Below are 22,744 nucleotides of genomic sequence, written 5' to 3'. Positions count from 1 at the left end.
GCCTCGTGTGGCAGTAGAAGAGAAGAGCAGATGGGTTAATTGTCTTTATTCTGGTTCCTGTATTGCTGATGGAGAGACTGGGCTTCAGAGAAGTAAGTTACTTACCAGTAATTGGTAACATCTGGACGTAAATCTCTGACTTTAGACCTCAAGTGTTTTGTGTTCTGTGTCAGTCTCAGAGCTGTTCTTGCTGCCTTAGATGAATCAACATAGAGTCTCTGAGTTTCTACATCTTGTGACCAGGCAAGTCAGAAATAATGATAGTTTGGCTTTCAACTTATATTTTTCAATACTGACCCTCAAATGTATGCTTTTCAGCTAGACACTAAATCTTGCCTTGGCAGTCACAAAGCAAGAGTCTTGGTGGACTGGAGGGCAAACTGACTGAGTTTGAGTCAGCCTCTCCTGCTCACTACCTGTGTGACACACAGTTGTGCAAATCTTTAACACTTCAACAAAGTTTATTATTATTGTTGTTGTTGTTGTTATTATTATTATTATTATTATTATTATTATTATTATTATTATTATTATTATTGTGTGTGTGTGCTCATGTGCACGCCTGCAGAGTCCTGAAGTGCATCAGATCCCCTGCAGCTGGAGGTATAGAATGCTATAGACTGCCTGATGTGGGCTCTAGGATCAGAATTTGGGTCCCCTGGACAAACAGCAAATGCTCTAAACTGCTGAGCCATCACCCCAGCCCCACCTCTGCCACCTTAATTGAACATCTAAGGAGGTCGTGGTGAATCTGACTCAGTCTTGTCCCTTAAGGAAGCACAGTCCAGGGAACTCAATGGGACAGTGTAGGCTCGATGCTATTTTCAGCGCAGAGACAGCGGCCAGGGACAATTATCATTGCCTTCTCTTTGTAGTTTGTCATCAAGAGCCAACATCTCTTAGCGATAACTCGAACACATGGTAGGAGGTTTGCACTGGTTTCTACATAGATGTTTGTGCAAACATCTGGCCGTCATACCGGAAAGTTGCTCCGTGTCCCCCATCATCACCCTCAGCCGAATCAGACTCTCAGTAACCTCGAGCCAATGCAGCCTCTTGCTGAGCCAATTCTGCCTGACATTCCTTAAAGAAATAGACATGAAACTAAGTTAGTGTGGTTGTCTCTTGCAGCTCTGGCCCCGTCTCCCTGTAGAGTACTGTTCTCTGGCTGTTGGTTGCCTTGTTTTATTGTGTTTTATTTTTTCATGAGGGGAGCATCTGATTTTCCCGGCGTATTTGCTTTCATTAGAGAATGAGATTGCTGTAAGTGAAGGGACTCAACAATTGGTAAATCTTAGGTTTTACAGCCTCGGTGACACAGGCTTTGATTTGTCAGTCAGTATTTACTGCTGAGTCTTCAGACCTTGGCAAGGCCTTTGTTATATTTGAGTTAGTGTGTCTTAAGTTACTTAGCCCTGGGGAGAATCTTGGGGTACCAAGAAGGTAGGAGTAAAGGAGACACAGCTGTCTTGCACCCCCCTCTGTCAGGGTGCCAAATCCCAGGCAAGTTTGTTAAACATACAAATGAACCCGCAATGGGGTAAAGTGGGGTGAAGCTTGCTTTGGAGAAGTGAGTTGAGTTGAACGCCATAAATCTCACTTTCTAAAAATTTCCAGTGCAGCTAACGTTTCTGTGAGTGAAGCCAGCCACTGGGACCGAGCCACGTACACATTGGATGCGCTGTGATGCAGTCAATTTAGCCTTCTAATCTCCACGCTTCTCTTTTCCACGTTGCAAGGAACGGAGTAAGAGATGAAACGCGCAGGTTTGTACAATAGATCCAGCCTGCACTAACAGAGCGGAGGGCTCTCTTAGCTGTGGGCTGTCATGTCGTTAACGTCAAACCGTAAACCTACTCTAAGCACCATGAGGTTATTTCGTGGCTTATTCGTGTAACTCAATGGTGCAGTTCTTGAGTGTGAATGTTGTAGATATGTATTGTGTCACAGTGTCAAAAGGCGAGGCATGGCTACTGGAATGTGGGTCTAAGTGTGTTCTCTCTGTGAGGTAGGAATCCCTGTGGGCTGAGATGTTTCTTTGTTGTAGCGCTGGTGTTCTCAGCAGTGCTAGACACATCACAAACGCTTAATGGACTAATAATTAAATGCCGAGTTACTCTCTGGAGGAACATATAGGAATATTTGCCAACCGGACGAAACGCCGGCAGAGAGCTTTTTCAGTCTGTCTCGTGACCCTACATCAAGCATGGGGTTGGCGAATTATTTGGCAGTCGTCCGCTCTCTCCATCCCCCGTTTTCTCCGTCCTTCTGCAGAAATTCACTGAATGCCTTCTGAGGTCTAACACGTGAAAGAGCACAGTCCAGCAGGGGACGCTTCCCTGTGGTTAAAATATCACTGAAACCATCATGGAGGAGAACCTGCCAGGGTTTGGGAAGGAGCTGCAGACTGGTTGAGGGCCCCAGAAGGGCGGAGCTTGAGCTTCCTTTTATGGGAGTGGAGCGTGCCAAAATGAGCCAGAGTCAGCAGCTGGGAACAGAGTAGAGCCAGGAAAAATGACACACATGTGTTTATGGGACTGTGAAATAGCCAGCGCACACCGCGTGGTGGTTTAAAGTGACTCAAAGGATCGGGTAATGGGGGAATGATGAGTGAACCGAGAAACTGGCTATGGCATTAGAGGTCATAACCTAATGAAAACGCACAACCCCTGGATGGGGAGACCTGGTGGCACTCAGAGGAAGGACAGCAGGTTACCAAGAAGAGACTTGATATCCTATGAGCATATAAAGGGGGAGGAAGTCCCCCTTAGTCACAGTCATAGGGGAGGGGAGTAAGGGGAAAATGGGGGGGGGAGGAATGGGAGGATACAAGGGATGGGATAACCATTGAGATGTAATATGAATAAATCAATAAAAAATTTTTAAAAAGAAAAAGCACACAACAACAACAACAACAACCCAAAAAATGGGGGCGAGTGCTTTTGGAAGATGAAAATTAAAATTCTTTAAGTCCTACCTCAGTCATGAAAGTAGCGGTGGCTAGTGTTCAGTGGGTTCTCTGCAGAGAAAGGTACTGTTTAAAGTGTGTGACTCACTCCAGCTTCATAATAATTACCAGGGTACAGACCCTGTCTTTACCCACACCCCCTTTGGTGGATAAAGGAATGGAAACATCAGAGACGCCTTCTGCAGGTTCCAGAGTTAGTTAACCCAGAGAGCCTGCTCTTAATCACTAGAACTTATCGTAGCACCTGAAACATATTTCGGCACTGCAATTCTGAAGTTAATTATAAAACAATGACCTTCCATAGGCTAGAATTTAATTTTTGTTTTCAGTGAATCAAGAGCACCCTATTCTCTACCCTTCTGAGTTCTTCAAAGGCTTTTCTGTTACTTCCTAAGGCTTTTCTCTGTGAGGTTAACAAGTTTAAAGTCGCTGCCAGCGAGGCTCACTGCCATCTCCTGTATGCCAGCCCTCATTGAATGTGTTTAATACAGCATCCAGCTGGGATGGTGACTGCGAGGGTGGTTAGCCCATCTCATGCATAAAGACATTCTATGCAGCCACAAGCTCTGCAATTCCCTTCTTCGCCTCCACACAACTCTGCATAAATCTCTTCAGTGCACTCTTAGGGAGTGTGCACATCTATGTACACATATGTCCAGTGCACTCTGGGGCAGTGCACACACCAATGCACACATCTGTCCAGTGCACTCTGAGGCAGTGCACACACCTATGCCTACATCTGTCTGTGCACTCTAGGCAGTGCACACACCTATGCCTACATCTGTCTGTGCACTCTGAGGCAGTGCACACACCTACGCACACATCTGTGCATTTTGAGACAGTGCACACACCTATGCCTACATCTGTCTGATGCATCCTGCTTATTTTCTCTTTACCTCCTGCTTTCTTGGAGTCTTGATCATATCATCCCACATTTGCTGATGAGGTACTTAAAAACAGCTTAATCAAACTTCCAGTGTTCACATTGCTATGGGAGCGGCATCCAATGGGACTCACTGATACATCAAAACTTGAGCTTAGGGACATGTTTTCCACACTGGGTGACAATGATAGTAAAAACCAGTTTTTAAAAAAGCTAATATAAAATAAAAACAAGTGAATCTATGCTTTGCTTTGAGCTATCTCAGATCCCTTGCTAAATAAACAGAGAGAATTTATAAATTATTTTAGATAAATGGTTAGGGAAAATGGAATGTGATTTTTAAAGAATAGGGCATTTCAAATAAGCTTTAAAATGCAATAGTTATCTGCCAGAAGGATTTTATTCATTATTAATTATATCAGAAATTTAATTATGTGAGCGCTGAGGTTAGTCAGGATCAATTTTATAACTCAAATCACATAAATCCTCAACATTATTAATTAAAAAGTTGATGTAAATGCTACATTTCAAACTTCATGTAATTTAGTGTCACTTTGCCCCTGTTTTTTAAACATATGTCAACCCAAGTGTCCATAGAGATACATTATGTGGCTAAGAATTGAATTGCAGTGTTATATATGAACACAGAGTTGTAATCAGTAATTAATTACTGGCTCGTACTCTAGAGTTGGTTTTTGATACATTTCTAGAAGCCTGAGAATTAACGTTTCTTATTTTTATTAGTTAAGTAAATAAAAACATTGGCGAAGGAAGTTCAGACGGAGCTGACTACCTCATCTCTCTCCTTCCTGACCACCACAGCCTAAGGTGGGCAGAAGGCCATGCTCTCTAGGGAATCTATTAGCAGGAAATGCACACTCGCATTTCTTTCCCAGTGCTGCAGTAAGAATGGCCACACACCAAGCAGTTCACAGCGTCAGCCATAATGTCTTTCTGCTCTGCGATGCAAGTGAGGCACGGAGCTTGCTGAGCCATAAAGATCTAGCAGAGTGCTATTCCTGCCTGACAGAATGATGTGCTGTCACCTTTGACAGCTCCTTGGGCTGCTCTGTTCTTTCCTTCCTGGCTCATTCACCCTTTAGGAAATGTCTCTCTCTGACCGCAGCTATAAAGGCCCTTTCCTATTCAGATCGCACGCTCTCCACACCGCAAGAAACTCTCCTCATCTCAAAGACTTGAATCAAACCTGGAAAGCGCCTCTTGCCCTGCAAGGGGACAGTCATGTGTCCTCAGACATAAGGGACCTCAGCATTCTAGAAGAGCACACGTTTGGTGTGTGCTGTGCTGCGACTGCAGTGCTGTTGACTGACTGCGCTTCCTGTCGTTAGTGTCCCATCATCTTAAGCCCTTTGTGTCCTGATGCACGTTCTGACTTTGTCTGCTTCAAACCTTTCTTTCTCTATGGCTTTGATTCTGCTTTAGCACGCAGTCTCATTGGCCCTTTTCCTCTTCTGCCAAGAGCAGTAGTGCAGGCCAAACTGCTTAGGGTCAAATTGGACCACGCAACTCAGTTGAGAAGACACAATCCTTGCACCTCAGCTTTCTCCTCTGTACGCAAAAATAAAGAATTTGCATGCAGATTAATGTGATGATTAAGCAAGTGAACATATTTAATGCTCTTAGAACAATCCCTGGCCTATCCTAACACAGGACCTTAGTGCTATTATTTTGGTTGCTCTCCTTCTACTGGCATCTAGATGTTATCTGTGATCTTGTTTCTCTTCTCAAGAAATTCTGGCTTCTCTCAGAGCTTCAGCATTAATCTTTAGGCAATGAACTCTAGCCAGACACATTTCTAAGCTTTGCGCCTCTATTTATGGCCATACTGGGTAAACACATTTTTCAATGAATTTATTTCTCTTTCCTCCTTTTTATTAGTTCTTCACAATTTCATACAATGTTTTTTGTTTTTTGTTTTTTGTTTTTTGGTCCATATTCAACCTCTTTCTCCCAACTACTTCCAGACCTACAACCTCCTTTGCAAACCACCCAACTTTGTGTTATTGTTGTTTTTAATTCATCCAGGCCAATTTGTGATCTCCAAATATTGAGTTTGTGGTCATTCTGCCAGAGCATGATTGACACATCTGCGACCACACCCTTTAGAAAAACTGATTCAGTCTTTCTAAGTAGCTCTCAGTTGTCAGTGTCTCCTCGGCTGCTTCCACACCCATGCTGAAACTTTGGATTGAGCTTGCTCAGGTCTTATGCATGCTATCAAAACCACTCTAAGTTCACATGTGCAACTTCCCTGTTGTAGCTGGAAAACACTACTTCACAGTAGTTATTTGACACCTCTGGCTCTTACATTATTTCTACCCATTCCTCCACAACAGTATCTGTGCCTCAGGAGTAGAGGGATGATATAGATGTCTTGTTTAAGCCAAAACACTCTACAATCTCTTCTTCTCTGTACCCTGATCAGTTATCTGTGTTAACAACTATCTACTGCCAAAAGAGGCTTCCTTGGTGAAGGCTAAGAGGGCCACTAATCCAAGCGTATGATAATGACTCATTAAGAGTTGGTTTAATACTATGTCCACTTATCAGAATAATAGTAATAGATTCTCCCCTTACGGCCTATCACCAGTCTAAACCACAGGTTCTTGATCCAACAAGGATACCGAGTATGGGTTTCATCTTGTGGAATGGGCCTTGATGACAATCAAAATGTTGTTGGTTACTCCATGACATTCATGCCACAGTTGCACCAGTAGGCATGTGTTGCTTGAGTGGTCATTATTGTAGCTTCTAAGGCTCATGGCTAGGTAAGACTGATAATGACTGTTTTCCTTCAATATCTTGCATAGCAGTTTCCCCATGAAAGCTCGCCAGTAGGGATGGAGCTTGTAGGTCAGTACCTGTTTGATTTCCCCATGTTCTACCACTCAAGTATGTGGTGTTAAGAGACTATATTCAACTGAAAACTGCTCATAAAGAAGGTCTCACTGAGTATATAAGCTCAGTTAAGGCTAGGCCCCATGCCCAGCAGTAGATGGCCAACATAAAACTAACTCAATGATATTTCTGTGGTTTTCATTGTTGTTATTGTTGTCTTGTATTTGTTTTTTTTTTTAATATTACTGATCTTTTGTTTGTATTGTATATTATGGTTTCTGATTTTATAGTTTTATGTTTGTGTGTGTGTGTATGTGTGTGTGTATCTGTGTGTGTCTGCATGTGTTTCTTATGCTTTATCTTTTCTTCTTATTCTGGTTTGTTTTTGTTTCCCTGTTTGTTTTTGAAAGATAAAGAAGGCGTGGAGTTAGATGGGTGGAGCTAAGAAGATCTGGGGAAGAAGAAACCATGATCAGAATAGACTTATGAAAAAAAAAAAGATTTTTCAATAAAAAAAGAAACGAAGCAAGACCAAGACAAATGTGGTACCTTCAGCAGAACACAATGGCGTTTGGTTGTTAAGTTCAGCAGCAGCAGGTCAGACTGGGGAGAGGCAGTGGCAGCCAAGAATGTTGGCAACAGCCTATTACACTTCAGAGTCTCTGGGACCTTACAGGTGAACAACTACAAAATAGGTAACCAATGTCTGGCACTGTTCTATCTGTTAGTCTCCAGTGCCTTGTAGGGGCATAGTTGCTCCATTAATAAGGTAAATCCACTTAAACTATTTTTATGTATGTGTATGTATATTTTTTACGGAGCTTCTATAGCAGTGGGTTTCTATAAGATTTTCAAATGGTCATTAGTGTTAGTTATCTTTACGTAGTCTTTCCTCTACTGTGCTCTCATTTTCATCTTCTTAACCCTTCTGGTTCCATTATTCTCCTCTAGCCTTTTATATTACTGCATTGCATTCTATCCTCTCTCCCTATGGTCCCTCACTTATTTCCTGGCCTCTATAGGCATTGCAAGTGAAACAACGTATCTAAAGATTCAAAACAGAGCATCTATAAATGAGAAAATGTGACATTTGTCTTCTGGGGTCTGGGTTACCTCACTCAGAACGATTGTTTCCCACTCATCCATTTGTCTGTGAAATTCATGTCTTTTTAATAGCTGGATAATATTCTGTTAGGTAAATGTGCCATGTTTTCGTTATCATTTCACCAACTGATGGACATACAGAGCGTTTCCATTTCTTGGCTGTTGTGAACAGAGCAGCAATGAACATGGATGAGCAGGTAACTGTATAGCAGGATTGGGTATATGTCCAAGCATAGTATAGCTGGATCATGTGGGGTATCTATTTCTAGGTAATCAATGTAGGTAAACTTTTTTTTTAATGTTTCAGGGAGTGACAGACCCAGCATATTCGAAGCTGAACTTGCCTATCAAATTATTTCATCCTTCTTCTTGGTTTTATGATCACCTCTATAGTATAGATCCTGTCTCCCAAAAGCCCATGTGTTAAAGGGTTGGCTCACCAAGGATGGCACTTCTGGGAAGTGGTGGAGCTGTAAAAATGTGTGTGTTTGGGGGAGCATATGAAAACAGAAGGAAGAACTACTTGGGAAGACACTATAGACGGCAAGATGAGGTTAGGAATCAAGAGATTAGCGAGAGAGAACAAATAGGAATAAATAATAATGATGCACGCATGGAAAACACCATAGTGAAAACCACTGCCTTGTGTGCTACCTTAAAATAAGAAAAGACATGGAGCCTGCAGACAAGTCTTGAGGTCAGTTGGGGTCTGAGGATGCAACGCTTGCCTCTGCTATCACCATTTCTAACACATGAGCATGATGTTAAGTAGCTTTCAGGTCTGTTCATGAACTTGTTGAAACATGTCAAAATTCAGCACAGAAGACCATTAGTTTAGTTCTAGACAGCTGATGTTCCTCGTAACACATCTCCACTGTGTAGGCAACTGGACACACCCGATGTGTATGAAACTGGTGAACACTCATCCTTGATTTCTGTCTCTATGACAATTTACACAGCAGTCCCCTCTCAACAGCAACCCTGCTGGAAGGCTTCCCTTAAGGCTTTCCCTCCAACCCTCGTGTCACGGGTCAGAAAAGCACAGTCCTGAGACTAAATCCTGGCTGCCCTTTGGTTTGACAAGTAAAACAAGCATCAGATTCGGTTATATATTGCCCAAGGCTGACTTGAGGGCTATAGCGGCAGAGTGAAAAAATAGCAGCAAAAGAGACCATATGAACCCCTAAACTCCAAATATTTATTTTTGGACATTAAAAAAAAAAAGGTGTGCCCACAATTCTCTCCACTAGAGATTATGCAGTGTCCCTGTGTCCTACCTTACACCCAGGACAGTGCCCTTTTATTGGACTTACTCCTGACAAGCTTCTTCCTTGTAAAATGTTCTCTTCCATAACACACGTTCTGCCTTTGCCACACTTGTTTCTGGGGCCTGGCAGCTTGTAGGCTCAGCAGTTATTGGTAGAAATAGATCCTTCCATACAATAAAGTTCTTTTTACTAACTGTTATTCATTTGCTCAAATGACCAGCATGTTCTAAAGCGCTGATCCCTTCAGGGGGTTAATGCTTACCGTTGGATGTTTCTTGGGCAGACGCTGTTTTGTGTTTCATTTATAGAAAGCTTTTATCGACTGTGTCGGGGTCAAGGGTCGTAAAGAGTAATGCTGTCATGCTCACTTGGCGGTGTCGTGTAATGGGTGGCTGCACTGGAATTTAGAACTGCAGTTCTTGCCGTCTCACAAAGTGTGGGTTTCTCCGTGGAAGCAACTGCCCAGTTCCTGTTTAGTTATTTTTTGTTGACTACCTGAGGTACGCTGCTCTTTTACAAAACGTGCTGAGCAGTTACATCTGTTTTAGGAAAACAGAGATGGTTCCCTGGGTTCCTAAGGAAAACCCAGGTGCCCTTGCTTTTGCCTCTTTATAAATCCAGGAAGTGCCGATGTCTCCCTTCATGTCACACTGAATGCCTATGCTCTCCCTCACTTCTGTGGTCGGGTGCGGGGGTGGATGTCCTCTGTCAGGCAGTGAGATGCCTGAGTGCACGGACTCTGTTTCTTAGAAACTGATCCTAAGTGCTTGGCACAAAGAATGCTCTTGACATATGTTTAGTGCTTCAGTAAACAAACAATTGAAGAATTAAAACAACAACAACAAAAAAGAACTGTCCTCAAAGTATTACATACATAGAACTGTCTACACCAGTCCATATTATTTTTTTTCAAGACAGGGTTTCTCTGTGTAGCCTTGGCTGTCCTAGACTCACTTTGTAGACCAGGCTGACCTCAAACTCACAGCGATCCACCTGCCTCTGCCTCCAGAGTGCTGGAATTAAAGGCGTGTGCCACCACACCCGACCACACAGACCATATTCTTAATGAGCATCTGTACCATTTTCCCATTTGAACCTTCGTGCTCTTCAGCACTTACAAAGCAAAGCCCATATGAGAAAGGTAGTCGACTAGGATACGCCAAATAAATTAATAGAAGAGTGAAATAGTATGTTTTCCTATCTTAAGTGTTTAATTTTACCAATGCATTCGCTATGTAGCATTAGGTATATAAGTACACCATAACATATTTACCTATCCAGTGGTATAATTATGGATAATACCATTATGAATAGGGAGAGTGTTACAGCTATAATGCCCGCATATATAGTTTCTATCTATCAATAGTGTACTGGAGAGATGTGTTGTCTTCAGTCCACAGAACATAGGAAAATCTCTGTAGCTTCCATGAAATTGCCAAACAAAAACAAAAACAAACAAACAAACAAAAAACAACCCTCTATCTCCTCTTTCTGCAGTCCCAAGTGAGACTGTAAAGATGGGATAAATTAACTCCTATAGAGCAAGGAAAAGTGAGAAATCCAGATTCTAGTCTGGCACTTAAGGCAGTGAATGAAAATAAAAATTAAAAATAAGTGGGAAAGAATTGTAATATCTCATGTATTTGAGATCCTCAACCAGGAAACAAAATTCTAACAAACAGACATTTTAATAAAGATTTCTTGACCTTGCAGAGTGGTTGCTGAGTTAAGGAAAGTAAGAAGAGATAAGCAGTTGAGGGCCTAGAAACATTGAGGAACCTTTAGAAAATATAACTACTCCTCTTGGCGCCATGGGTTCTATGTCTATAGTGTCATCCAACACAAGCCAAAAATATTTCCTAACAAGTATGCAGACAGGCTTTGGTCATTACTGTCTAAAGTATAATAACTATTTACACTCACATGAGGTATTATGAAATAACCTGAAGATGATTTAAGGCACACAGGAGGATGTGTGTAGGTTAGTACGCCATTTTATATCAAGGCCCTGAGTGTCAGCAAATTTTGGTGCCCTGGAGATGGCAGAGTGGGAGCAAGTTGTAGGATCACACTCCTATGAGTAATAAAGAAAGGATGTGTATGAGTGCCTAGTGGTGGGGTGAGTGTTAGTGCTCAGGGGAAGCAGAAGTGATGGAAAAGGAGCCACGGTCAGGAGTGGACATTGTAGAGGTCTTACAGAGGCACAAACGGTCTAAGAAGTGATGGAGCAGGCAGAGGAGAAGGTGGGGAATGGAACTGAGGTAGGTAGAGACTCGCCATGATCAGCCTCAGGGACCATCGCCCAGCTCTCACTTTACAAATGACAAAAGTGGAGCCCGATTTGGGGAAACAAACACCTTAAAGATACATTGTGTTTTAACTTTACATTTTGTAGATCTGTGTCTTTATCGATCAATGTCTAAAACACAAAGGCAGTCAGATACCACTGATTGAATAGATGGATAGAAAAATGAAAAAAAATTGTCCTTTTTTTATTTTGTTTTCTTTTGTTTTAGTTTTTTAGAGACAAGGTTTCTCTGTGTAGCCTTGGCCATCCTGGACTAACTTTATAGACCTGGCTGGCCTCAAACTCACAGAGATCCACCTGCTTCTGGGCCCCCTGAGTGCTAGAATTAGAGGTGTGCACCACCATACCTGGTGCATACCATAATGTATTTAATTATTTACTTATTAACAGATCTGTATCCAGTTTCCAATACCACTCTGATTAGAACAATCACTATATCTTTATTATCCCAATGCTACAAGCACTTCTTAATGAAACGTATTTATATGTAAGTCTTAGTTTGTCATATAATTTTCTTAAAATAATATATCTTAGAAGGGATAGGGTCCAGTTTTCAAGGGGCAAGAAATAACATTTAGCGTTCATTTGAAATTAATTAGCCTTAATATTTGCAGATGGAAACATTCTTAGTTGGCATGAAATTCTTGCACTTTCATTGATTTGCCTAATTGCCGATCGTTCAGCAACTATAACTGGGAGACCCTCGTGTTGTCTCCTCACCAACAGTTAGCAGTTAAAATAAAAACAAATTAGTTTTTAGGGCAGTTTCAGGTTCTCAGCAAGATTGAGAGAACGTTGGCTAGAGTTTATCATACTGATGAGCCTGCATGGGAATTTCATTAATCCAAGCCCACAGGTCACGTGAGGCTCACTCTTGATGTTTCACGTTCTATGGATTTTGACAAATGTGTAATAATCTGTGCCCACCATGTTGGGCCTGTACAGAGGAGGTGTTCTTTCCTAGAATCTCCTTGTGCTCATCCCACTTGTCTCTCCTTCTCCCCCGGCAGCTGCTCATCTGTTTACTGTCTAAATTGTTTTTGTTTTCCAGGCTATCATTTCGTACTAAAATGATACAACATACAGACATTTCTGATTAGTTTCTTTTGTGGAGTTATGCATCTAAGTCACCTGCATCTCTCTTCATGGCTTGATAGCTGGTTCTCTTAAAGCCTGGAATAATATTGCATTGCCTGGGTGTACTATAGGTTTTCATATCCATTTCCCAACTGAGTGCCGCCTTGGTTCCTTCAGCAATTAGGAATCAAGATGTTGTAAATTCATCTGTGGGTTTTTGTGTGTGTGTATCTTTTCAAGTAATTTGCATAACTACAGAGGAGCAGGAATACTGGGACGTGTGATAAGAGTATGTTTAGTTTTGTGAGAACCTGCCAAAAACGTCTTCCAACGTGGTTGTAACACATTGTATTTCTGCCGGCAATGAATTACAGTTTATGTTGCTCTGTATCTTGCCAGCAAGGATTTCCTTCTTTTCAATGGCCAAATAAAACACACACACACACACACACACACACACACACACACACACACACACACACACACACACTTTTATCCACAATTTTTTCTTTTCATATTTTTTATTTTTTTTACATATACATTTATAGCATTAAACATATATACAATAAACTGCCTACAGCAAGAAAAACCATGAGACAATCTGGAATTATATAAGTGTTACAGTCATAGTATTTGGCTATTTGTGTTTGGCAACCTTGAAGAAAACATCTTTCCTATCTTGGCGAGTCTAAAATTCTGAATGTAAATCAATATCTATCATATCTCATCTTTATCAACTTAAAACATCTACTTAGACCTAAAAACATCTTCACCCCTAAACAACTAAGCTTAATTATAAAACTAAACTATCTGGCCTTCAACCCCATCAGAGACTTGAGAAGGAATAAAGTTAATTACCTGAGTAGTCAGAGAGTGCAGGTTAGTACCTTCCATTCTTCTACTGATGGACATTTGGGATGAGTCCATATGTTGGCTAATATAAAAACTGACACAGTAGACATGGGAGTGCAGCTTTCTCTTCTACATACTGAATTGATTTTTAAAAAAAAAAAGAATATATATGGTATCATTATAAAAGAGTTTCAAATAACCCTTTTTAAAGGAAAATATACAATGTATTATATATTTTTTAATGATTTATTTTATTCTTGTCTTGCTTTGGATGAGTTTGTAGGGCTAGAAAGAGGAGCTGAGCTGTTCAATATTCTCTTGATTTTTTCACTTTCACTAGTTCCTCCCTCCTGTGATGTTTCAGCTACTCTTTCGGGGATTGTCCAAACCAATCACACTCAAAATTCAGCTAAACAAGGGTATGAAATTGAGAGGACTTGTACAAGTTAGTTACTATGTTCTGTACTTGTGACGTCTTCCTTCAGTTCCTGTCTAGAGGGGTCTCCACTTAAGTTAGTCCCCTTGTGTCTCTGGGATCAAGACAGTTGACCTGTGGTCGTGATACTTAAGAGACAGGAGGATTATTCTGATTGACCACCTCAGAGGATTTCAGTCCATCAGAGTGAGGAAGTAAGATAACACAGCTCCACACACGGCAGCAGGAGCACGAAGTGGCAGCTCATTCGCTAGGTGCCAGACAGGAAACGGGGAAGCCAGGCCGGAACCTAGGACAGAGCCTTCCAAGAACTAAATCCTACCAACCATGCCTCACCTACAGTAGGACTCATAGCCTTTAAGATAGCACCAGAATCTGAGAACCAAGCATTTTAAATACAAGCCGGTGTGTGACATTTCATACTCAAACCGTGACAACATTAGCGTTGGCTATGAACCATACACTGTGATAAGCATTAAACAAGACACAGCCTGAGCCCCGAGTTCAGAGGAGAGAGTGGTAGGCAACCATATGGTAGATAGATAAACTTTAATATAGGTGTGTGTGCACCATGTGACGACAGAATGCACGGAGGTGTGTGTGTTTTTAAGATAGTCTGGGGTGGTGGCAGAATAGGAGGTGGGGCAGTGAGATTTTTTTTTCCAGAAATAAGGTGAGTGTGCTGATTCTAAGATGCATAAACATTGGGGTCCTGGGGGAACACTTGAGGTAAGAAGGGGGTGCTCATTCTTTTTAAATTCACCCCTCATGGGTAAACAATAAGCACTGGTATTCTTTTGTTTCTCCCTTTGTGTGCTATTTAGATGGCCATACTCACCCAGCCTCTGCTATGTGTTGCCCACCCCACACCTCAGTGGTCGACACAGAAATTTTTGTCTGTTCATTTTTCAAGGGCCTATAAGGATCAGTCATTTCTTGATGGAGCTTGACTGTAGTCTGTGGCCAAGCCCAGTATATTCTGTGTGTCCCATTCTAGGATGGAGGACCATCCAATAAATGTGTTTTTCATAGTGATAGCCAAAGCATGGGGCCAAAACCAAACTACAGAGGCATACTTTAAATCTCAGCTTTTTATCATATCCTCAAGCATCTTCTTGGACAAAGCAAGTCATAAAGACTGAGGCCCAAACCAAGGAGGACCCTACCTTCTTCCTTTGTACCAGCAAGCGCTGCATGGCAGAGTGAAGGCAGGAGCTGGGGACAATAGTCTATTCTGCAACCAAGATTCCCTGAAATGAAATCCTTCTGGCAGAATGCTGAAGCAGAGGGTAGATTGGAAAGAGAAAACACCGGTAACGCATCTGCGGTGCTTTATTTGAATTCCAGGAATCATGGTTCGAGGCTCTAATCCATTCTCAGTCTATAACTTCCTTATGCTGACACTGAGCTAAATGTTAATCTGGCTATAATGTGTATCCGGCCCTGAGAATTTTGACCTCTTTTCAAAGTGCTTGAATGCCATGTTTATGGATCTTTAGACATACAGCCATCCACAAAAATCACAAATGACTACGTCTTGGCAAGAAATTCTTCCTGATTTTAACATGTTGGTACTGCCAGATTTATGTAACACATTGATGTCAATCTGTCAAAAAAAAAAAATCCTGGAACACAGGGTGAAAAAAATAAAAAGAGGAGGAGGCACACCCAAGAACATGGTGTGGTAGAGGATGGCATGGCTTTAGTAAATCCTCCCACCTGGAAAGCATCCAATTTTCAGGTCTCTAGGGGAATCTAGATAGTTTTGGTCTCAGAACTTCCCTAGAAGTCTTTTGTTGTTCAAAGCTCCTTGGAACATGTTGCCCTAGGTTCACCTGAGGTCACCTCATGGAACGGGCCCTAATTCCATCCCCTTTCACAGGAACATGCCTAAACTAATGTTCCACAAGCTGTCCTCTTTTCTGAGTATGCTCCTCTGTGTTTGACTTTTTCCCCTCCCAAACATCACAGGAGGTCCTCAGCCTATGTTGTAAACCTTTAGCAAAGTATCCTTTGAGCCAAATAAGAGAGGTTGTTAGGAAAGCCCCTGGAAAGTTCAGGAAAGTTAACCTAGACCTGAGAGGGAACAAAACATTTTCACCCCAATTTTTGGTTGCTGTTTGGGAAAGGTGAAGTGCTGGACTTACTTTCCACTTTGCAGTTAAGGAGAAGACTAAAAATAAATAGCCCTACTTTGCAGATTGCTATCTTTTTTAATTGGGGATGAGTAAATTCTGCGTGTTGCTCATGGGTAGTGGCATTCAAGCCAGAGTTCTTCTGGGTCTTGAGCAGTGATTTGCCCAGGAAAGGACGAGGAGGGTGATGGAACGCATAGCTGCTACTGCTGCAAGTTGTAAAACACTGACAGAACTACAGGTGGTCCTACGGCATGTGGCTTTTGTGAATCATGGGAGTGACATTTAGATGAAAGCAAATCACTCTCTCAAGACATCCTCCCACCCGCAGCACAGCCAGGAATAATGCCCCTGGAGGTGGGCCAGAAGAAGAGCTCACTAGAGAATTTGTTTTATTGAGGGGGAAAAAAGCCCATACACTCTTTTCTTTTAAAGTGATGAAAGGATATGGGGATTCCAAAGGAAATCTGAGCCCCAACCCCTTAAAGCAATGTATATATGGCACTTACTGCACTTCTGTAGATGCACTGGCACTGTCAGTAATTCCATAGATACCACTCACCAAAGTTAAATCGACATCAGATAAACAACTTAAATAGACTTATAACCCTTAGGGAAATAGAAGCAGTCATTAAAAGTCTCCAAACCAAGAAAAAGACCAGAGTCAGACAGTTTTAGAGCAGGATTCTACCAGGCTTCCAAAGGAAAGCTGATACCAATGCTTCTCAAATTGTTCCACAAAGCAGAAACGGACAGAGCATTGCCAAGTTGATTTTATGAGTCCACAGTCACCCTGAGACCCCCAAACCACACAATGATTCAACAAAGAGAGAGAATCAGAGACCAATTTTCCTTATGAACATTGATGATAAAACAGCCACAAACTGAATCCAAGAACAGATCAAAAAGATTATCCACCATGATCATCCCAGAGAGGCAATGATGGGGTCCAGCATACAAAACTCAGTCAATTTGAAAAAAAAGAAAGAAAAAAAATGTGTCAAAGGCTGAAAAAGCCTTTGACAAAATCTTGATAAAAGTCTTGGAGAGATTAGGGACACACCTAAACATAATAAAGGCAATTGCAACAAGTCTATAGTCAACATCAAATTAAATAGAGAGAAACTCAAAGCAATTCCACTAAATTCACAAGCAAGACAAGGCTGCCCACTCTCTCCATATCTACTGAATATAGTACCTGAAGTTCTAGCTTGAGCAATAAGACAACTAGAGGAGATCAAGAGATACAAATTGGAAAGGAAGAAGTCAAAGTATCATTATTTTCAGATGATATGGTAATATAGACTAAGCACTTTCTGTTTCATTTTACCATCACAGTTTTTCCTACACTCCTATGACCTACAACTTGGCTGTCTCTCTCAACCCCGAAAACTCTACTAGGAAACTCCCACTGCTGATAAACACCTTCAGTGATATGCCTGGTTACAAGATTAATGAATAAGCCCTTTATATACATATCAAAGAAAAAAGGAAAGCTTGAAGTTAGGAACCAGAACAAAGTAGGAGGAATGTGGGAGCTGCACACAAAGAGGTGCAGAGATGTGGGGTACATCAGATCAGATGAGCATCTCAATCATTACCACGGATGTAGGGTAGACGAATACCCCAAAGGCAGACTATGGGACATGACCATAAAGGTAGGCTAATAAATATATGCTTGGATCCAAATTCTTGGATGTGTAACTCTTCTATGGAAATAACCTTTGCACATGAGATTATGGTACAGGTTTTGAGATGGGAGGTTATCGATATTATCCAGATAGCCCCTAAGCATTATCACAAATGTCTTCAAAGCGATGAACTAAGCAGCCTTAGGAGGCTGTGTAGCCACAGAGAGGAGAAGCTGGCAAGACATAGCCACAGGGCCAGGATAACTGTGATACCAGCACAGTGAGAAGCTGAAGGAGGCAGGGACCCTATTCCCCTCCAAATCTTCTAGAACAAAGATGGCCCTACCGACACCTTGATTTCAGACTTATGGCTTCTGGAACCACAAGACAACAAGCAGCTATTGTTTTAGCCTACTGGTGGTGTTTGGCTACGGAGTTTTAGGAACTGAGCCTAGGACCCTTTAGGAACAGAATAAGAGTGAGGGTTTTAAAGTGAGCGCTACCAACATGTGTAAATACCATAGAAGCCAAGGCAGGGATTTGAAATCAGACGAGCAGAGGCAACAAAATCAGACACTGGAGCTGAGAAACGGAACTAAGATTAGATGAAGGTAAGACAAGTGGTAATGGGGCTGCATGAAACTGAGAACCTACTGTTTGTCTGATGCTACTATAGCGTTTTTCTAGGCATTGACCCAATCTCATAGCAACCTTGTGTTCTTGGCTGAGAAAGAAAGTTTAACCAACCAAACCAAACCAAACAAAGCAAAGCTATCAAATCATTTGCTCTAGGTAAGTATGGCTAGGACTTTAGCCCAGAATTTCTGATCCCAGCACCTATATTTTAAGTCCTTTTGTGCTTCTTCCTCTTCAACCCCAGGATATGTATTGTTAGTTCTGGTTTTGGGCCCTTCATCAAGATATGATAGCTCTTAATTAGAGGAAGCATTTTTGTAAAAACAAAAAACCAATAAAATGGTTCTTTTTATTTGAAAGGAAGGAGAGAGAATAGAAAGCTTATATAGTTTGGACCTTATCTTCCCATCTGATAGGAAAAGGAGGTTTTATGTTGAAGTTGAGAGAGACAGCCAAGTTGTAGGTCATAGGAGTGTAGGAAAGACTGTGATGGTATAGTGGAAACAGAAAGTGCTTAGTCAGGACTTAATCATTTCGTTGACTAGCTCTTGATCTTGTATGTGATCCGTGACCAAGGAGTAACTACACCATGTACAGAGCAACACATGGAGGAGAAGGAAAGGGCTGGAAAGAGGGAGCCATCGTCTTTCATTTGTTAAGTGAAATGTATTTTGATCAGAGGTGAGGAAAGAACCAAACTGGTGAAAAAAAAACACGCTCCTTGCTAGTGGAGATTTGGTCTTGGAGAAGAAGATTGAGCCATTGGAGGTCCAGGGTTTAAGGGAGTTGTATGATAAAGGGCTCATTGACACATTAAAGACTATAGAGTGCTGACTGGAGCGACCAGGGGAATCGAAAAGCTTCAAAGAGAAGGGCCAGAGCCAGCGGGTTCTCACCATGAAGGTGTCTGAATGGTAGTGAAGAACCAGGAGAGCATTTTAGCATGATGGTGGCATGAGTCAGGGAAAACTCTAGAAGACCTCTGCTCAAAGGGGGATCACAATTTTATGCTTTCCTGTCTTTACCAAAATAGACTTCAAGATTTCAGGCCCACTGCATGCTTAAAAAAAAACAAAAATCAATCTTCGTATTGGTGTTCTGTTTGTCCTTCTTTACGACATAATTGAAAAGAATAGAACCACCCTCGCTATGTGACCTTAGACAAGCAACTTCTTGAGCCTCGGGTTTCCTATATGGATTTCTCTCTCTCTCTCTCTCTCTCTCTCTCTCTCTCTCTCTCTCTCTCTCTCTCTCTCTCTCTCTCTGTCTCTCTCTCTCTCTCTCTCTCTCTCTGTCTCTGTCTGTCTCTCTCTCTCTCTGTCTCTCTCTCTCTCTCTGTCTCTCTCTCTCTCTCTGTCTCTCTCTCTCTCTCTCTCTCTCTCTGTGTGTGTTTTACATTTGTGGTGAAGCATTACTAGAATAATAATCAATATCTAGAAGAATGCCTGGAATGTAATTGTTAGTCAGCATCCTCATTTTCCTAATCCAATCAACAGCCAATTAGATGATATAATTTATTAGGTGAAGGTTCATTTCTAAATATGCAACGTCACAATCTTTTACCCGCTTCAACATTTTTGAATGTTTGCAGTACATTTGTCCTTGCACTAGATTTTTACTTGCATCTCTCTTGCACCCACGGACTTGACCTTTGTAGAGGGAAGAGATTTAATGTGCTGACCCCTTGCTCTGCACATCCGAGGACTCCCGATTTGTAGGAGGATTGATATGGATTTGTTTCAGCATTGGGGATTCTTCCAAAACTCCACTGTGACACGTTTCCTTTCCTCATAGCTATGCTCTACTGAAAATACTCACAGAGCATTTATTTTTAACATTCTCCCCAGGATCTCCATTATTAGATTCTTAAAGCACTGGATTCAACAGTTTCAAGTACCTATGCTAGTTATTTCCACAGTGTAATTTTTATTCCCATTTATGTCCCTTTAAGCTTCCTTGAGGGGTATTATATAACACCCAGGAGTGCCAAGCCGGGCCATAGTCATGTTCTCTTTAGCACAACAGTCTCCCGTAAAAAGAACAATAAGTAGAGAGTGGCTTATCTAATATTTTCAGCTGGAACCTGCATACACTATCTAATGTTGACTGAAAAATCTCTCCCTCATCCCTTTCTCTGTCATCTACAAGTTTGTCTGGATTCCACTGGAGTCTTCTGGGTCTCAAGACATTCAGGCTGCACTCTTTGAAAAGGTATAGCTTAGAATGATATGATGGAAGGGAGTGGAGGGGAAAAAATGATAGGTTGAGACCAGTATGCCAGTTACAGCCATAGAGAGGGACAAATAGGTGTAGACAGTCCGCACATGCCCATGTACTTAGGCGTCTCAGCAGGGCATTCTGACACAGGAAACCTGCCAGGCTGTCTCCCAAAGGGCCAGCTAGCATGACAGTCCTAACTTGGGTGAAACTTCAAAAACCAATACTCAAACACATGCAGTACCATGGGTTTGGACACCCGATCTTGCTGACTGACTCACACTAAGCAATTCATAAGGAGGTATATGTGTAAAAGCCCAGGAGAGAAGCTTGTTAGCTCTCACTGAGCTCCCCACCTACCAGTGGGTCAGAACAAATGGGAGGCTGTCCTCATCCTATAGAAGCTATAGATTGTCTGGCCAACACTGCCAGGATGAGGCACTTAATGCCACAGGAACACAATGCTGTACGGTGGGACTAGCTGGCTGGTCTCTCACAAAGAACTTTTCTCCTCAACTACTTGGCTACCTTGAAATGTGGCTGGTTCAGGAAAGACGGGATAAATGTTTGCTCCTTTCTCTTTGATGGTTTTATGAATAATAACTTATTATCTTGGCCACCTACAATGGTGACCAATGAGTGTTTTAAAAAATATTTTTGCAACAGGAATTCTTGGTTTTCTAGGCTGTTCATTCACCAATTCTAGCCACTCTGTGAGTCCCATGAAAAATGTTCTTTGATTGTTACTGACACTCCAGACACCCTGCGTCAGTCAGCTTCTAAACCCCAAAACTCCATGAGGCATGCACGTATGTCCCTAGGAGTTTAGAAAGAATTTTCTTAAGTTTAATATCTAGCTATATAATTCCTAGGATTCTTGTCATGATAACTGAGGATGCTCCCCTTTTGAATGAAGCATTGCCCAGAAAATGATGTGAAAAATCACAGTTCTAATGTGACTCCCAAATCTTAGGAATAGTTGCTGGTGTTCTCTGGAGTTCGTGCCAGGGCATAAATCTGTATTTTAGCTATTCTCAAACCGACCTCTTCAGTTAATGGTGCCTATTTCTCATTTCAGGTTTAAGTTTATCTATTCATGGGGCTGAAAAACGCTTGCAAATCCATCAACGGCGAAGTGTGGCGAGCCGCCCAGGGTCACGTCGTCGCCTGCCTGTGGTCAGGCATTCCTCACTCCCACCAGGCAGAAGGTCAATAAAAATGGAGGCCAGCTCTTCTGGAATCGCTAATGGAAAACACAAAGTTTTCCATGCAGGTAATGAACAGATGACTCTAACAGGGACCCACTCCATCAGCAACCTCATGCATCTGCATTGCATTGCTCATACACTGCTATGCCTCCAGTTAGCTCATGCTTTTAAACAAAGTACTTTCTTACTCCAATCTGTGCGAAATGTCATCAGGACCAATAATCAGAGGCGGTGGGGTGGGAGGGGGCTAGTGTGACAGAGAAGCTTAAGGACAGATTTCACGTTTGCTAGTAAAATCTAAACAAAAACCAGAACGATAAATGCTTGCTCAGTTCTGAAAACCCTCTTGGACAATTGAATAGAGTTGGCTATTTTCCTGATAATTTCGCTCTAAGATAACCTAGGGAATTTTGTTGTTGTTGTTGTTAAATATGTCCACTCTGAATGTGGGATGTCTGGATTGGCTTGCTTGCATCACCCCGCGTGAGACATCATATTAAATTTCCGTAAAAGCATTTGTGATCCCCCAAATTTTCTAAACCAAGTCTACATTAAAACCTGTGATTTATACTGAAAAGTTTTTTTGTGTGTTTCTTTAGAAGGAGGCTCATTTAAGTATTCATCCATGTGCTAATTCAACGGATACGTATCGCATTCTTGCTGTAATGCTAGACACTGTTCTGGAAATACCAGTGAACAATTCAGTGTTCCAGTCGGGTGACGCTATAGAAACACCAAGTTGGCAGATGATTCAGAAGTCATACAGAACAGGTTTCACAAAATTCTGATTCTTCTCTGTACTGTCCTATAGATGGTGGCCAGCCTTCAGGGAAGACAAACGTCCAATCATTGTCAAGTTACACCATCCTCTCCCTCGGAACTGGTGGCTTTGTTTCCTGACCTCTCCAAGGAAGCCCCAGGCTGCTGAGCATGAATGACTAGAAAGCCCCTGTCTTCTGTCTTCCTTTTCGGTCCTGTGTGCAGAGGACAGGGGCCACCCGACTGTCTTTGACAGTGTGCCTGTGTCCTTTAGCTTTGGCCACCTCTCCTCTTGAGCAGTACTCAATGAATGCGCATCCTCTTCTTCCTCTCTTTATCCCTCTTAGGCTGCGAGTTATCCCCTCGAGTGTATGCCGAAGCTCCTATTTCTCCATTTCTAAGC

The 22,744-nt window shown here is 41.9% G+C and overlaps 1 protein-coding gene across 1 annotated transcript in view; it reads left to right on the top strand.

Moving 5' to 3' along the window:
- The window catches only part of Ano4 (anoctamin 4), a 401,662-nt gene that overhangs the window by 178,584 nt on the left and 200,334 nt on the right, over positions 1 to 22,744 (top strand). The window contains exon 4 of the mRNA XM_051172646.1: positions 21,453 to 21,647. Coding sequence (XP_051028603.1) covers positions 21,453 to 21,647 — 195 coding nt within the window. The remainder of the gene's footprint in view (positions 1 to 21,452; positions 21,648 to 22,744) is intronic.

This window comes from Acomys russatus, chromosome 31 (genome assembly GCF_903995435.1).
Source record: "Acomys russatus chromosome 31, mAcoRus1.1, whole genome shotgun sequence".
Taxonomy (NCBI): domain Eukaryota; kingdom Metazoa; phylum Chordata; class Mammalia; order Rodentia; family Muridae; genus Acomys; species Acomys russatus.
The sequence above is the reverse complement of the archived record's forward strand: the minus strand, read 5'-3'. Positions and strand labels throughout refer to the sequence as shown.